The sequence below is a fragment of the Arvicanthis niloticus genome, chromosome 4 (genome assembly GCF_011762505.2).
Source record: "Arvicanthis niloticus isolate mArvNil1 chromosome 4, mArvNil1.pat.X, whole genome shotgun sequence".
NCBI lineage: Eukaryota > Metazoa > Chordata > Mammalia > Rodentia > Muridae > Arvicanthis > Arvicanthis niloticus.
The window spans coordinates 66,038,688-66,057,461 of NC_047661.1; the positions used below are offsets into that span (position 1 = coordinate 66,038,688).

At 34.6% G+C, this 18,774-nt stretch overlaps 1 protein-coding gene across 8 annotated transcripts in view; it reads left to right on the top strand.

Annotated features, from left to right (window-relative positions):
* The window catches only part of Lrba (LPS responsive beige-like anchor protein), a 542,935-nt gene that overhangs the window by 327,066 nt on the left and 197,095 nt on the right, over nt 1-18,774 (top strand). Inside the window, exon 1 of one of the 8 annotated variants that reach the window (XM_076932611.1) lies at nt 5,060-5,078. The exons of the other annotated variants lie outside the window; for them this stretch is intronic. Coding sequence (XP_076788726.1) covers nt 5,076-5,078 — 3 coding nt within the window. The 5' untranslated portion in view covers nt 5,060-5,075. Of the gene's footprint in view, nt 1-5,059; nt 5,079-18,774 lie in introns of those variants that run through there. 8 annotated transcript variants of the gene reach the window in all.

Sequence of the window (18,774 nt, forward strand, 5' to 3'; positions counted from 1 at the left end):
AAAGACAGACTGAGTATTTTTTTCTTGCTTGCTTGCTTTTCTTACTTTTTTTTTTTTTTTAGGAAGAGTTTTTCTATGTAATCCTGGCTGTCATGGAATTCACTATGTAGAACAGACAAGATCCACCTGTCTCTATCTCCTGAGTGCTAGTATTAAAGGCATATGCCGTCATTCCCAGCTCAGTATTCATTTACAATAGTGGCTATAACAAGTTACCACAAATGCAAGATTTCATTCAGTGTGTCTCTCTAGGCTTGAAATCAAGTTGTTAGCAGAAGTGCATTTCTCTTTATAGATTATAAGGGAAGATTTGTTTGTTTGCTTTAACTTCTAGATATCTCTTTCCTCTTTTCAAAGTCAGTAAGCACAGGTAAGTGCTGCTTTTATAATGGACTCACTCTTAGCCTTTGGCCACTTGCTTTCATTTTCATAGTCAAGTTCATATCCCAGCTTTGAGTAATTAACCAACTTGGTTCCATCTGTTACCTAATTCTCCTTTATTGTAGTATATTACCAGATCTTTGCCACTGCAATGCAATACCTGGCACAAGCTATTTATGAAGCAAAGAGGTTCATTTGGTTCACCTCATAGAGATTCTGAGACCAAACAGCCTGTAAAGTAGAATCTGTGATGAGTGCCACACCGGGGCACATCACCATATGGAAGATAGCAACAAGAATAAGCTAATTATTACAATTTGAGCCTTACAATTAGCCAAGAGCTGAGTGAGCTGCTTGAGGCCGCATCATGTGCCTATTATAACAACCATCTTATAAGAACTGCCAAAGGTTTGCAAAGTCATTCTCTCATTCTCTCTTTGTATTAGTGATTTATGGACCTCTTGTTGGGCCCTACATCTCACCATTCCACCATCTCCAAGGATCACCTTCCCAGGAACCAAGTTTCTAATCACAGAGAACTTTGGGGGTGGGGAGGGGTACTGTATCTAAACAACAATAGCATGCAAGGAAGCAAGTTCACACCTTACAAAGAGCAGGAAGTAAGCTTCTATGAAAGGAAACATTATTTTGTCTGTCACAGAGTATAATCATGCTATAGAAAATTTTCACCTTAACAAATTTCATATGTTAAGCTACCAGTAAACATTGTTTTCCTCTTACTAAGAATAGATTAAAGCATTAAAAATGTTCATGACAAAATTGTGTAAGTAATTTTAGTTTTCAAATTATATTAGAAAATGCTGTTTGTGGTTTATTGTGGCTTTAGCTAGAATTTGAAAATGATATCTCTTTTAAATGCTAATGATTAACATTTTGTGGTGGTCTACCAAGTGTATGACTTATTTAGCTTGTGGTACCACTTGGTAGATATCATCCTTCTTATATGCCATTTTGTTGTTTGTGTATGTTCACAAACATGCCTTGTGAAATGCTCAAGTCATTTTATGTGTTTGTGTACATTTTCATGTCATCTTTATAATTTATAAATAATGTTAATATATAGAGAAGTTGCAGTTTTAGAAGGTTTGAATTTAATGCAGATGTCTGAACTGAATTTAGTAAAAATAAAGACTAATGAACTATTCCAGTTTTTCATAAGGGGTATATAATTATTCCATGCACATCTTTGAGTGGGTGCTAATATGCCTGCAGCTTCAGAATAGCCATAGTTTGGTTTCTTGTGGAATTTTAATCCTAATAAGTTTTGACTATATTAAATATTGAACCCAGGGCTCAGTGGTTAAGAGCACTGACTGCTCTTCTAGAGGTCCTGAGTTCAATTCCCAGCAACCACAGGGTGGCTCACAACCATCTGTAATGGGATCTGATGCCCTGTTCTGGTGTGTCTGAAGACAGCTATAGTATACTCATCTATATATAATAAAATAAATCTTTAAAGAATATTAAACCTGATACTCACGTAAAATACCTTATGATCAATTTAAAAATGATTTTTATTCTGAATACCATCAGAGATAATTTTGATCTCATTTAATATTTAGAAATACTTTAATTCTCAACTATATTGAAATTGTTAGAGTATATATTATGTTGATTTATTTTAATCATTTTAGAGGTATGTTAGATTTTTTTCTATATTTGTTTTTAGACTTTAACAAAAAAAAAAATCTCTATATATGTATGTGTGCCTGCCTGAATTTATATGTACAACATATAAGTAGGTGCCTGCAGAGGCCAGAAGAGGGCCTTGGATTTCCTAGAACTGGAGTCACAGGTGATCTTGAGCTGTTTGATGTGGTTCTGGGAACAGATCCTTGTCTCTGTAAGAGCAGTAAGCACTTCCGATACCGAGTCATCTCTCATCTCACATTGTGGTTGTTTTAAAGTATTGTATTTATTGTCATCTTTATCTTTTTTGCTTATTAAGATACTCTTGTTGAACATTCACAGCTGAAGAACTAGCTAGATACTAGTTCAGTTTATTTAGAAAGTATGTTACCTTTACTAATTTGAATTGCTGTAAATTTGTCAGAATGTTAGTCTTACAGTTTAATCTGTTATAAGCAATAGCATACACATCATGGGGTCTCTTCTGTGCCCCAGGTCACCTTTTCTTCTTAGACACATCCTTAGTTGCCAGACACTTACTTGGATATGGACTATGATGGAGTGGTGACCTTGTGATTTAATGCATCCTCCCTGCTCATCTGTTTAAATTCTTCCATGTTAGCAAAATGGTGTCAGGGTAAAAGAGTTGGATAGTCAATTAATGAGCTTCCAAACAATGGTAAATGCTCCTTTTATGTTATAAACATGCTTTAGCATGGAAGTCATTTTATTTGGAGACAGTGCTGTATGTAGATTTAATTTTTTTCTAAAGCTATTTCAGGTGATTTCCCCACAGTAACTCTTTGTTAAAACAAAAGGCTATGTTCTTTCCAAATGAAGTTGCTTTTGGGTGTAAGAACGAGTCAATATCCCTAAAATGGAGAAAGTACAATAATCTTTTTATATATGTTATCTAGTATATCTTAACTGCCACTCAAAACTTGTTTTTGAAATCAAACATGGTCTACAAAGTTTGCTTTATATAAAATATCAGTTAATTTCCCTTTTAGCATGTATGCAGCTTCACTAGGATTACCTTGTTAATTTGAATATTTTTTCATTCATACACAGTAATTCACTATTTAGCTCTGAGAACATACACTGGCCAGGGTTCCTGGCTCCCTCGTGTTCTCCCTCTGATCCTGACCTCTTACTACCTTGACCCTTGTTATTATTCTCAGGGATCAGAATTGCTCATGGAAAGTGCTCTGACCGTCTCACAGGAGAGGCCCTTTCCTGCCTCAGCAGACAAGTTTCTTTGAAACTGGCCAATCAAAGTTTTATACTTTTCAAAAAATCATTTATCAGAAATAAAATACTTTATAAATAGAAAAATGATGAAATAACATTAAATATAACACCGAGAAAATAGACAGTGTGGCAAAGTTCAAAGCAACAAACTACAATCTATGATTAGAAAATATTAAAATTTTAGATATGATACACTGGAACTACTCCGTGGCCTTCGTTTTGAAAAACCAAATCATATTTAAAATTTTTTTAAGAATAGAATTTCTATATATCTCAGACTATTAATTACAAGAGTAGAGTCATCTATATTTAGCATATTCAAAAAGAATGTTCCATAAATATTTCTGATGGTACATAGGTAATTTAAGTGTGTCATTTATTTCTGATAGATTGACTTTAGGCTGGTCGCTCAGTGTCCTATGTAAAACATTTATAATGAATAATTGAAAAACTTTCAGAGATATAATTTATTTGCATCTGTGTAAGTTTATACAGTTTAATTGAAGCTTTAAAGACATTATTCATGGGACGAAATTAGTCCTTTCTCACAGGTTGAGGAATAAATAAATGAACTAATTCACTTGACAGTAGCCTGTGGTAGAGAACTAACGGTTTCAGTAACCGTTGCACTTGTTACTAAATATGATAATGCTTTCAAAGCAGAGGCAGTATGTTGTAAAAGTTTTCTTAAAATCTGCTAGGTTTTTAAAAGTAATTTTGTAAAGCACCATTTATTTACTCACTAATACTAATTTATTCTTACTTCTTTTTCTTAAAGCCTAGTAAACCACAAACAGTAAGTGGCAAGTTGTGTAATCTTGATCTCTCTAAATGTCTTTCTTCTACAGTTTCCTATCGTTTTGGTGATAATGATATGTGAGTTTTGAAAAATTGGTAGGTACACTCATGATACTGTCTGTATCAGGTTTGACACTTTCACATTTTAGTTCCAAAAGCAATTGACAATGTGTGGGTTGGGTCCTCCACTGTCCTGTCTCACTGTTGAAGACTCCCCAGAGAGATGGGTGTACACCATGGCAGGACAGAGGTTAGAAAAGCTCTACCCTAACAAAGCATATTTTAGACACAAGCACATAGTTTTTCACATGAAATAGGAGATAGCTGGTTGGGGAGAATAGAGGGGGTGGGTGATGATTGTATATCTGATATCTTTTGATAAGTAAGAACAATTGTACTTTGAAATAAAAAGCTTTTTCTATTTAGAAATAGAACATATATAGGAATTAAAGTAGTTTGTTTTGTGTAACATAATATAAAGTACATGTAGTGTGTGTGTGTGAGAGAGAGAGAGAGGGAGAGGGAGAGGGAGAGGGAGAGGGAGAGGGAGCGAGTGGCAAGAGTTTTGAGGGTATTTTGTTCTCTGGTTTTGTCATTGTGAGTTGAAGTACCAAGTCTGTTATCACTATATAAATGCATTGTTATACTTAAATTTTTAATTTTAGTTTGTTATACCTTGTATTTGAAAAATTACCTGTTTAAGGAAGCAATTCATTGGTGTCCTAGAGTTGAATAATTTAGGACAGCCATATTTTAATCCTTGATTCCCGGAGGATTTTCTTTAACAATACCTTTCTCCTTTAAGTCCCTAAAACTACAGTCCTTTTGAGTGAATAGGGGCTATTTTATACACCACCCTGCTCCCAATCCAATTAAAGGTTACATAATAGATGGATTAGGGAAAGTTTACTTCTTAACAGAAATAAAGCTTTAGAAAAATGGTGCCCAGATAGCAAGAGGGAATGTGAGGGAAAGCGGAGAAAATTAAGGAGATAATGGTCAGTAATCTTAACTTGTCTGATGTTTGCGCTGTTCATGATAGAGCCGACTTTTAGAATAAGGGGAACAATACTTCAGATTCTTTAACCATTTTGTTGCTGAAGTTTGGCTGTCTCTTCAATTTTCTTCACTTTTGCTTTTGTTATCTGCATCTTGGGCAAATATGTATAATCCTTTAGTTCAAGTGTGTGTGTGTGTGTGTGTGTGTGTGTGTGTGTGTTTTGTTGTATTTTCTTTTCTGTTTTGGAGTGGAGTAATAAATAGTATTGGAAGGAGGTAAGGGGATGGAAAAGTTAATCTGGATAACAGTTTCCTTGCATAATGAAATAAAATACAAGAGCAATGAATTTACTCTGTGTGTATTTATGCTTAAGTGTTTATTTTAGAAATTTAAAAGGTAAATTGATTATTTTAATTATTTTTGGTGAATTTTATAAATTTATCTATTTGTAATTATATGATTTTTTTTGATTATTTACTTTACAAAGTTTAAATCAACAACAAGAACAAACCTTTTTTTGTTTAAAAATAAATCTTATCTGGTATTATGATCAACTGAGCTTCTATTTCTAGTCTCTTCTATAGAAACATGGAACTTTTTGCTCCTTTTTCCTTAGAATATCTGCTAACTTTTTCCATATATGCAGAAACTAAGATTAAAGACAGAATAATGCTATCCAGGAAAATATCATTGTTCTATGACATCACATTGAGGCAGTAAAGTGATGTTTTAAAGTCTGTTGACAAACAGGTAGTCAAATTTAAAAACAACTTAACTCTCATTTGTCCCAGAGTGTTTCTAGGATTCTTTTTCAAGTATGATGGTTTGTGGTAAGGCTAAATGTTTAATGAGTCTATGTTAAAGGCAGTACTTATCTTCCAATTAACCCCAAGACCACGCTGGCATTTTTGTAAATCCACAGAAGTATTTTGAGTGAGGCCTAAGGGGTGAGCTGCAGGCAGCCTGTGAAAAATGTAAAAAGACTAACCTGCTAACAAACCCTGTGCAGTGGAACAAAGAAAGTTTAATCCGTATTATAGTAAATGCAGGCTTAGTGTCCCAAAAGGGCTTTACAGAGTGGAGCAAAACAAAGAAGGGGCAGTGCTAATAAAAATCCAGGGCTTTTATTTTTATACACAAAATTGTTGCAAAAGAAAAACTGATAATAGCATTAAGAAAAGGTTTGAATAGTGGTTTTAAATATGATACTAAACATTGTATTTGTTCACCAATTGAATGCAGTTTGTTATACATAAAGAAGCTAAAAGTAACATGTGCAGTGTGGCCATGTTAATATTGCCAAGGAGCCTCAGATGGGTACTGTGACTGTGGGCTTGCTCGGGCTGGAGTGTGGCATAGCTTTCCTATGCAAAATATACACATATTTTTGAATATGGAAAGTTAGAACTAAGAGAATTTGTTCATTCACTGTTAATTATAGCAGTGCTCTCTGCTTCCCAAATTTGAAACATTTATGGGTCAGGTATTTATGACTATACCTAAGTTTATATTTATGACCTATAAACTTAAAATTGTACTAGTCCAAGCAGGTTAGGAAATGCTTTTTATAAATAAAATTTTTTTGGAAAGATGGTTCCTGAATTGCAGTTTGAATTTGATAGCACAAAAAAAAAAGGGGGGGGGGAAGGCAAGGGTTATTTTGTTGTAATAAATGATACTACTCACTATAAATATCCTAAGGTGAGTTAAATAACTTATTTTCAGTGTTTGAACATATTTTAAAATGACTTCCTTGGTAAGTAGCCTTAAGATGACATTGAATATAACTTTTAATATTCTGTAAATCCTCCATCACTCTTTAAGTCACATGTTGACTTTATTTAGAACATATAAGTCTGTATCAAAGTGTGAGATCCTGAAGATTTATGTGTCTCCTCTGTATCACAAACACCAAAGTTCTTTTTAAAAAGCCACATGTGGAGGCTTTATTTCAGTAAATCATGTCTGTGGCCTCTAAATAATAACTGCGTCCCTGACCAGGATCTTAAAGTACAAGAAGCAGAATAAGACTTTGCGAAGGATTTAATGATTATTGATATACATACTTGGTGTATAGGGGCATCAATTTCCAGAATATTTGTTTTAACATTTAATCAAGGGGTTTTTAGTAGAATTTTTAGTTCATACGTAGTATTTAATATAGTATCTTTTATTTTGTATCTTAACCAAAAATTTCCTTCGGTATTACTTTTACCAGTGATTACTTTAATTACTGTATATTAATAAAGATATTAACAAATACTACTGGTCTCATATGCATTATAGTTTATAAATTCAGTTTTTACCATTATTCATAATATGAGCAGCATTTCTTAGTGCTTTCTATTTTACAAGTTGAAATTGAAAGTTGAGACTTAGTAAAGGTAGTTCAATTCCAGTAAAGTGCAGGTTTGATCTCTGATTTCTCCTTTTTCTGCTATTGCACCAGTTTGAATGTAGTGTCCAAACATGTAACAGTTCTTGAGATTTATTTATGCATTTATTGGTTGTGAAAACATTTTATAAAAATATAGTGTTTTAAATAATGGAAATGAATATAATAGTAGTATAGTCCTGAATATTACAATGTGTATGTGCTCTGCTCTGAGATGACACATTAAAACCCAGTTTTAGAAATTAAATGGCTATCCGACCTCATGGTAAGTGTAGACCCTGAGAATTCAACTGTGAGCACAGCAGTTGTGAGCTTTCTTAACACCGCACAGAGCTTACATTTTAGCAGTGGGTGAACAACAGGCAAATTGGCCATATTGTAGTAAATGCCGCGCTAGGGAAAGTGAGGGTGTGTGGAGGTCGTTTTGGAAAACAGGAGAATGGAGGTCATTGGAGGCATCATTGAAGGAATGGGATTTCAGTTATGACCAGAGCTGCACTAGATAAATAATCGTATGTTTCAAGTGTAAGGATCGATGCTGATTAGAGAGAGAGCTAGAAGTACGAAGAAAAGTTGGGAGAGTCAGTGTTAACTAGGTAGATAAGTATTAGTTCTAGTACTGAGATAATTTTAATCATAGAGGGGCCAATGGAGGACATTACATTGCTAACTAACATAATCCAAATTATTCATTTAAAGGGTTAATTTTAGAGTGATATTTATATTTCATTTGCTTTCTTTCTTTTTTTAATTCATAGAATATCTGTATATCACTCTATTATATAAAAATGGCTTCTGTGTGCCTTTTTAGTATAAAGAGAATGGCAGTGAAGTGTCAGACTTAAAGGGACTAGGATATGTCTGAGGATTTGGGTGATTATCTTGTTCTTGCTCATTAAGGGGCTGATTAGTTATTTGCAGTGTTACAACCCTTTTCTAGAGAAGTGTTCGTAAATGACTGTTTAAATCTAATTTTCTAGGATTGATCCAATTTAAAAATAGTTTCTCTATTGGTAAAGTATGCAGAATGACATTTGTACTTCAAGAAAATGTTTCCATCCAAGTTTCTATGGCCATACTGAAAATCCTAAGGAAATTAAAGATCACCTTTCTTGTTATGCTCTATAAAAATATTTGATAACAGGTAAATGGATAGTGAACTATTTTCTAAACTACCTATTTGACCAAAATACAAAGGCAGGAGCAAGGCAATTTCACTTCCCATAGGAAGTAGTGGATAGTATCTCCTTCGTAAGTGTGAAATGCTATTCCCAGACATTAAACAAATTCAGGATGTATTCCCTAGTGCAAGCTGCCTGCTGGCAACAAGATATAGGAGTTCAATGTGTACACAGAGATAAGAATGACATGTAATTTGTGTTAGAATTTGACTGTTAATTGTGTATAAAACTGTGGCCTTTCAAATCCAAACATTTGGCAGGGTTGTTAATTGGTGAAAAGAGGGGAAGTTTGAATGAAATAACATGCAGAAAAGATGGAAATTTACATAATTAGTAAAGCTTGAGTTAATAAATATTTCTTACAGTTTGGAAGGGGAAATATTGGCTTGGAGGCACTTTGTGTTTTGGTTATACAAATAATTTATTTGCATTGTTTTCATTTTACTGTGAGATAAAATATATAATTATTTTGGCCTGATTTGTTAATAGCACTGGTATCTTGAATTTATTTGAGGTTTTGCTATGAAACTTTAAAAATGATATTCATGCATATGTCACCAAGTTGATAAATATATAGAATAATACCTCATTAAACATTGGACTACTGTAAATTATTTTTCTGCATTTTGTCTTGTGCTAGAGACTGAATCTCAGGTTTCATGTGGCCATGAAGCATACTAAACTCCCATTTTTTATTTGTTTTTTGGATTTGTGTCAAAAAACATTAATGGCTAGGCATTATAAGGTTTGAACTGGCTAGCCATCATCATCATTGCCTTATAAAGCCATCCATTGATAATGACTGCAGTTTCCTCTCTTTAGCTTTATTGTCACCTTTTTGTAGTAATAAGAAAGTAGTGAAAATCATGTTTAATGTTTAGTCTTCATAAGTCATAGATAAAATTTTTCATGTTTAGAATAATATCTGGTAGATAGTAAATGCTTAATACATTTATCTCAAATGAAGGAAAATGTAATTACAGTAACAGTAAGTGGCATTTATAATGCTGGACATGGCAATATACATTTGGAATCCCAGTGCTGGGGAGGCAGAGATAGACGTATCCCTTGGGCTCAGTGGCCAGCTAGCATAGCTTAATTACTAAGCTCCAGGCTAATTATAGACCCTGCCTCACAGGAGGTAGACGACTTTCCTGAGGATGACACCCAAGGTTGTCCTGTGGCCTCTACATGTGCATGCACACATGTGTACCCACACAGATTTTTTTTTAAATGAGATGCCATTTATAGCACATAATGTGCTAAGAATTTTACATACTAACTCATTCAATTATTAGTATTGCAGTTTCACAGTTGAAAACAGTAGTGTCCTGAGAAAACTAATTTGCCTAAGAGTGCTAGGAACCCAGACAGCCTGGCTCCAGACAGCAAGCTATCTCCTCCTGCTGCACACTGCTCTTTGGAATCAAGGGATAAGGAGTGAATGCCTGTAAAGGTACCTCTTCGGGGTATTTCTTTCATTTTCTTGAAATTATACTGAACAGTAAAAAACTAATAACTGAGTAGTCCCACAAATTATAAATTCCATTCTAAAATGCCATGGTTAACTACAACATAAAATAATTTATGTTTTATTGCTTAATTTTTTTAAAAAGTAGTGCTAGACACCAGAACAAATTAATTTTCATTTTTGAAATCTGTACCTATCATAAAAGATGTGGCAGTGAACCAGGACCCTAAAAGGACTGTGGTAAATAGGGGCCCAGAGGAGAGGAAACAGTGGGACTAATGTTCAGGACTACTCTGGGATCCGCCCTCCCCACCACCCCACCTCCTTTAGTTGGTTTTAAAAGAGGGTTACTATTCTTTAGCATTATCTTTAGAAGTAGAAAAACTGATTTGGAATAAATAGTTTCAAAAATTCTTTAAGTCACAGAAATTCAGAAATGTCATTTCTGCTGCATTCACGAAGAGACAGCAGCTCCTGATGTTTGTCCAAATGGGGCTTCCACCCTGCATATAGGAATGCTCTTCTCGAGGAGTAGTGACTCTTAGTAGGTGCTATGGAGGGGTGTCATTGTCTCTAATGGTGTAGCCACTAGGAGACTAGGTTAGAAGAAGGGTTCAGAGGGGGCAATGAAGATTAGAAAAATCACAATACATGATATATAAATGTGTGATGCACTTTCAAGTTTTTTTCTTTTATTGAAATAGAGTTTTTTATATAATATATCCTTGTTGTGGTGTCCCCTCCCTCTCCCCGTCCCAGTTCCTCTTCACCTACCCTACCATCTGGATCCACCACCTTTCTGTCTTTCATTAGGAAGTCATGATATATATGCAAAGGACCTATAGAGTAAAAAAGGATAGATGGGTAAATAAATAAATAAACATAAAAAGTAAAAAAAAAAAAGAGAGATTTTTTTAAAACAAAGAAGAAGGAAGAAAATAAAAGGCTCCAATACATTATGAGATAAAGACTCTCAAAAAATGCCTCTGGGTTTGTTTCCTGCTGGACGTGTTGCCTTCCCTTAAGTGTAGTTTGTTTCCCGTGAGTCTTCCTTAGAGAAAAGTAAATTTTCATTTGCAAGTGATTATGGAGATTGCTTCTTGGTTAGGGATGGGGGCTTGTGTTCACTTGTCCTTTAAGTTCTAGGTCCCCATCTGGTACAGACCTGTGCTGGCCCCTTGCATTCTGCCTCAGTCTCTGGAGTTACCATGTGCATTGATCTGTTGTGTTTACAAGGCCTTGCCTCCTTATTGACCTTCATTCCCTCTGGCTCTTACACTCTTTCCACCTTCTCTTCCTCATGGTTTTATGAGCCAAGAGAAGAGGTATTTGATGGAGACATCCTGTTCAGTGCTGAGGTTATAGGATCTCTTAATCTCTGCATATCATCTGGCTGCAGTTCTCAGCATTGGTTCCCATCTGTGACAGGAAGAAGCTCCTCTGATGGATGAGCAAGACACTGATCTGTGAGTGTAGCAGAATGATATTAGCAGTCATTCTGTTGCTCCATTCTTTTAGGAGAATAGTAGTTTTGGGTCCTACCCCGGGTCACATTCAAACATAAAGAAAACAGTAAAAGACATGGACAAGACCATGAATTTTGAAAAGCATTTTAATATTCTGAGCTTTAGTACCATCTCAGTTTTTTTGCTTGCAGGTAGAATTGAACACTAAATATGTGTTATATATTTTTTCAGTATTATTTTTAATAATGCATATACTTTTTTTCCGTAAAAGGTAAGAAGAAGATGCAGAATTGTGTCCCAGCAGGCTTTCCATAGTCTTGCACTTCTTTCTCCTTTTTCTTCTTACTCTTTCATGAGATTTAAACGTATTAGCAACCAGGCTTGAAAATCAAGAATCAGGCTCTGTATTTTTGAAGCACCGAATTAAATTCAGTGACTGGTTTCTTTTGTGTAACCTTTGTTACCTAACAAGGAATAGCTCCCATAATATAAAGTATTTTGCAGTTAGGCTTGCTGTTACTCATAGACAAATGTAAACATTAATGAGAGGGTTTTCTACGTTTTCTGCATTTTCTACAAAATGCTTGAGTGAGTGTATGTGCCTACCAATGAGAGCATGCTCTAGTGCATATATATATGTCAGAGGACAACATTACACCTTATTAAGGCAAGGTCCTTATTTCTTCTGCTACAATCCATCTCCTCAGCTTAGTGGGCTGTGACCTTCCTTACAGTCTCCTGTCCCTGCCTTGCATCTCACCATAGTAGTGCTAGGATTGTATTGCATGTTACTGCACCTGTCATGTTTTTTTTTCCTAATTTGGTATTTAATTATATGTTTGAGTGTCTTGCCTGTGTATATGTAGATGCATGATGTCTATGCCTCTGCCTACAGAGGTCAGAAGAGGGTACTGGATCTCCCAGAACTAGAATTAGGGATAGTTGGGAATCTAGATCCTCTGCAAGAATAACATGTGATTCCCTTTCCAGGCTTGCTCTGGTTGTAGTTGGACTCTGGGGATTGCCTCTCTGGCACTTTCACTCTCTGAACTGTCTCCCCAGTTCTGGAGGCCACTGCATTTGAGTGAAGTACAGTGCTGGTTGTAGTTCCCATTGTCTTATCTTAGCCATGAAAAATTCACACTACTAGTACATCCATATTAAAAAAACCTGTAGGAAATCAACATAGCTTAAAGTTTGAGTTTGCAATGACTAGTTTCTAAGGGCTGCTTATTAAAGCTGATTTGCTGATATACAGCTCTTCTTAGTTTTGTGGCTTTTCTCTTAAAGCTGCTTATATGAGCCATGCATATCATTGAGCTAGACACCAGCAACACTTTAAAACTCTTTGAAAAAAGCATACATTGCTATTCTTATTAACTAATTTTATAACCATTTTTGTATTTGCTTTTTGTTGAGATACTTTGCATCTATAAGAGTAATACATACTAATTTGTGAGGCCTTTAGCATACCTCAAATTTATATTTTTTAACCAGCATACTATCAAGTAGAATGATAATCTGCTTCTAAAATATAGAGATTATTCTAAGTATTTTGATAAATGTTTTGTGATTTTTTTAAGTGGCAAGATATTTAAGAGAAAGTGATTTTAGTAAGGTTAGCAATGATTATTTTAAAATACATTTATTATAATAGAGATGATACAAGAATTTAAACACAATGAATAGAGCCAAGCATGGCAACATCATCCTGTAATCTCAGCATCTAGGAGGTAGAGGCAGGAGAATAAGGCCAGATTTGGGTACATAGTGAGTTCAAAATCAATATGGACTACATAAGACAATTTCTCAAAAATTCAAATTAAAAAAATATAAAATAAAGGGTAAAGTATCAAATAGAAAAAACTTAAAGCATCATTTAAAAAATATAAATGTTCAAATACCATTGCAGGTATTATGCTATGAGCTGAAATTATGAAATATATTCCTAGAATGCAACTTCTGATAAAATATAAACAATTTCAGTATTGATGAGGCCAACTTGGAATCTTCTCTGAGGCACCGTTTTTGATATCTAAGCTAGGTGTACCTCAGAATTTACTCTGCCACTTATTACCATGGTAAGTTCTGTTTGCATCCAATTCATCAGTGTGCACTGATACTGTATACTTCTGGGTGAGATTTGGGCTACTGAGTCACAGGAACCTCACATAATGTATCCTTCAAGGAACATTTAAGACTAAGTTGATAATGTGAATTTTCTTCAATAGTTGTAAGAAGTTGGTCTTCATTTAACTTTAAAACTTCTGGGTTTCAAGGTTTTTTTGTTTTTTGTTTCTTTGTCCTATTTTTTAGGGGTAGGAATGCTATTTTGGACTGAATAAAGAGGGTAAAGTAAACATGGAGTTGGGGGTGGGAGAGCGTGTTGAGAGAGAGGAAAACACCTTAGAATAGCCCAGATGAGAAAAGCCATTTGTTATTGTTAAACAAATGAAATCGTGTCTAATGCTGTATATATGAGGAAACTGAGGAACAGAACTATTGCTACTGTTTCTGTAGTGAAAATTCCTGTGGTAGAACCAAAATCTGAATTCAAACCATTTGTTCCAGAGTTTCTATATTAATTAATTTGTTAATTATTATATAATGGCAATGAATTTTAGATTTTAAGGTGAGATTATGTTGTGTAACCAGAGATGGCTTTACCTCTTGGCGAACACAATCTTTCTTCCTTAGCCTCACACGAGTAGCCTGTTTCAGCCTTCACTGAAATTTACTGAATTATGAAATTGCATATGATCATGCAGTTCATTGATTTTTGTCAAGAGGAGTGCCCATGACATCAGCAACCAGAAAAGGAAATAAAACATTAACCCAGAAGCCACGTCTGTATCCAGAGTCATTACAATTGATAAGTGGTTACTACCACAAGTAAAATGCTGAAAATTATTGAATAAATTGCTTCACTAAATACTTTTATATGCTCCTCTAAATTATGTTTTACTTCATAGAACAAAATGACATAACCTTTAAAAGCTATATTCATTAATACTATGCTATACTTAGACAATACTTAAATTTCTCAGAAATATCCTTTGTAAGTTGCTCACTGAGCTATGTCTTCCGTAACACTGCTTGTTGTATCTGTTGTTTTGTCCTTAAGCCCTTTTCATTCTGAGGCACGTCTTTAGTTAGGGCAGTGATTTGCTGTAGAAACTAGTGTATATGTCTTGTGAGAAATCTTATTTCTACACTTTACAACCCTCCCCTCTCCTTTCAGGTAAATACAGGCTTAGTAATGATACATACTTTTAAAACCATGAAGTAGTGATATGTAGTTCTTATTGGAAATTTTGGCTAGAGGCGTGTTCTCTGTTGATCTTCATTAGTCATGTAGAAACTCTGCTCCTCAGGTATGTAATAACAGTCTTGTGTGAGCAAACTGGGATATCCAGACAGACTGCTAGAGTTTGCTGCTCAGCAGCACCGTGTCTTAAGGGGAGTGCATTTTTCTGCAATTAGTGGTGGTTGTCTATATTCCTAGCCCCCCTGGCAGGTGGATCCCACGTTTAAAGTCAACCTAGGTTACCTAGTAAGACCTAGTCATTTATTTTTAAAGGAATTTTACAAAGCAAGACCTGTTTCATACTGGTCTTCTTTGAGGTTGTTTAGGAAACATTAAGCTAGGGAAACAGATGGTGCTGAATGTATTTTCTATGTTTAAAACATTTTGTAACATTAATTATTTTGTTGGGATTATGATAGGGAAGAGGTTGAAAGGCTGTGCACGCCACCACAAGTGTGTGAAGATTAAAGGACAATTTGCAGGTGTCTGTTATCTCACCACGTGGGTTCTAGTGAGCAAACTCAGATCATCAGACTTGGCAGCAGTGAATTTTATTTGCTGAGCCTTTCCAGTGGCCCTATTTTCTATGTTTAATGTAAAGTCTTAATTTATTTAGAAAATATTTCTTCAACCTATAGCCCAAAATATTATGCAAGCATCAATATATCTTTATTAGTATACTTTTCTCTAATCAGTGACGAGAATTAATGTTCTTGTATATATTAAAATGAGTACTTGTTCAGCTGTTGACTTTATGTTTACATGTGAACATAGGAAAGAACAAATACATAGAGGGAATGGGAAGAAGTAAATTAAACATTTGAACCAGGTAGATAGAAGCGTGGCAGAAAGAATCAGGAAAATACAGACTTATAACTATTGTATCTAATATGTCTGCATTAAAATGCAGAATATGAATGCTCACATATTGCTATTCACCATTACTTATGCCAAACAATGATGTTTGATGCTGGAAAGAAATAGCATTCTCAGTTTTTAGAGTATTATGCAGTAATTTTGTTGGCACTGAAAGAAAACTTCTGTCACATTAACAAGGTCTCATGAAGCAGCCAATTGACCAGGACCCTCATTCAGTAAATAAACTTGTTTTCTTACAAGCATTGTCATCTGATATAAAACAAGGATGTATGGGAATTGAAAAAAAAAAAAAAAGAGTGATCATTCACATAGGTCTATTTACTGATAACATGTTTTTAAAATTTACTTATGTTCTTAATGCATATAAGTGTTTTATTTTGCATGTGTGCTCACATGACAGAAGAAGAGGCCATCAGATCTCACTGTAAATGATTGTGAGCTACCGTGTGGTTGCTGGAAATTGAACTCAGTCTGTGCTCTTAGCTGCTGAGCCATCTCTCCAGCACCTGATTCCACTTTTTAATTTGTATTAAGGTATTAATTTACCATGCTTCTTTAAAGGACACATGTTCTCACTTTTTTGTAAGGATTAAGTATTTAGTGACTTTTGGTCTCATTAATGTGTTCAGGGGCTGTATACAGCTGAGTGGTAAGAGCCCAAGCCTGGAATGCATAAAACCCTGGATTCAGTCTCACACACAGGCTCAAAACAGTCAAAACCACTGCTCCCATATACAAAAGCCTTTTTGTCACTGGGCAGTCTCAGGTTTTGTACAATCATTAAAAAGAAGGGTTACTCATGGGAGTCATAAATAATATATTGTGATGTGTAATTCATGTATAAATGTGATAGGTATCTTGAAAACCTTTTATGTTTTCATAAAAGTCAACCTATACTGAAGAGAGAGCAGAGTCACTCATTCATCGGCATCATTGGATATTGTAGTGCAAAGTCTTAAAACTGATGTTCCTGGAAATGGGTATATCTGGCATAGTATCTGCTCCTTCTGGAAAACAGCAACCTAAGTAAACCTTCTTATATAGATTAGTAACTGTAATTATTTCAGGTTATCTATACAGGATTTATAATGAAACAATCTGAGGGATAAAAAGAACACAAAAAGTGCATAAGCATTTTTGTCCAGTGAAGATGGATTTTTTTAAATAAGTAGCCAAGGAGTTAAATAAGGAGCCAAGGAGCCAAGGAGAGCCCACCTAACCCCCAGTAACAAAGATAATTTCTAGTGAGCCCTAGTTATTTTGTGATGCTATCTGGCATATTTGCCCTGATTTAATTTTTATTTGGCTGACAAACATGCTTGTTGTTTACAGATAAAAGATACTGAGGTGAGTGTAATGGTACATACTTGTAATATCAACATTCAAGAGGTCAAGGGTCAAGGGAGGAAGATCAGTGTCCTTTAAAGCCCTCACAATTGTTTTTAAAGGTACTCTCCTACTTTGGTAGGAATCAATTCTTTCTCTACAGTATTTTCAGTACTATGTATAAGAGCCTAACTCAGCCATTATTTGTTGTGGTATGTATAAATTTAATGTGGTTTGAGAAGTCATTTTTCCATTTCCTTTTGAGTGTCATAGTCTAATTACATATAAATTTATTCCACTCAGAGGTTATGGTTTTAAAATCTTAAATCACCACGTCTTTCTATTTTATGTATATACCCATTCTTCTCTTACTGTTTTCTATGACAGTTAAAGACCTCCACACTAATAGAGCTTGCATTTCAAGATAAGGCTGCATGTAAACAAATTAACTTTTAAAAATAGAGAGCAATTTCACCTGTAATGATGTACCAATTCATAAATTATCACTAGTATTTTTGTGAAAAGATAAATGACCCATCATATAACACATACTATTAGGTAGTCGAGATGTCTTTGTGCTCTAGGAGATAAGGCTCTGGTCTTATTACACCCTAATAAAATGAGTTAATGTTTTAGTATTATCGATAAAAGAGCACTTGGATATATTTAATAACCAAACTGAGAAACACTTAATTCCAGTTGTCTGTAGCAATATAACGCAAATTCTCCTGTAAAACAAATTGCAGTTTTGGAATATATTTTAATGTGTATTCAACAAAGGAGAAAATGAGGTGATTGAAGTTCAATTTGTAGCGTGTTATTAACCATTTCCGCTTGACTAGATGAGTAAAAGGATAATGGATGAGGGTTTTATTATTACCTTTCTGCTAAAATGAAGTGGTATAAAAGATAAGGTGACGAGATTAATGAACATAAGAAAAAGGAGTAATCAATCAAGCTTTGCTAGGGAGACGAGAGTGACAGTACCCTGTGTGATCGCTAAGAGCATACGTTTACAAGGTGGACCTTATTGTTGGTTCTTCAATAAGCTGTTAAAAATTAACAGTTGTGTTTGAAAACTGAGCTAACCATACAAGAAGATCAATAGTGTTAATTAATTAATGGAAGTTTTGCATTGAAGATTTCTATGAACTATGTGGGAGAGAAAGGGAGTAGAAACTGAGCACTAGGAAGTAGGTTTGCTACGTGTTTGTTCTGTATCTTAGTTTATCAATAGACTCTAAATATAGTCCTTTTATGGGACAACAGTAACAGTACAAAGTCTTTCTAGTTTCATATTTTTAGTTGCTTCTTTTTTTAATATCTCAGAAAATGTTAAATAATTTCACAGCAGTTGTGTATTTTGTGATACCAGCTGACATTATGTCCATTCGTTCATGAGACAAAGTTTGTTTATTATTTACTATATACCTGGCACTCTATTCTTAGTATACATACTATCCTAGGAAAGGGAAATAGACAGTATTCTTGTATAGATACACAAATAGGAACAGGTATTCTGTGGTGATAGTTACAAGGAGATAGATACAGCACTCATTCCCCTATGACCGTATGCCTAACAGAAGAGATGTAAGTAAAGTATCCTTGATGAGGACTGTCTAAAGAGATACCATTTTTGGCACAGGGAACAGCATTGGAAAGACTATAG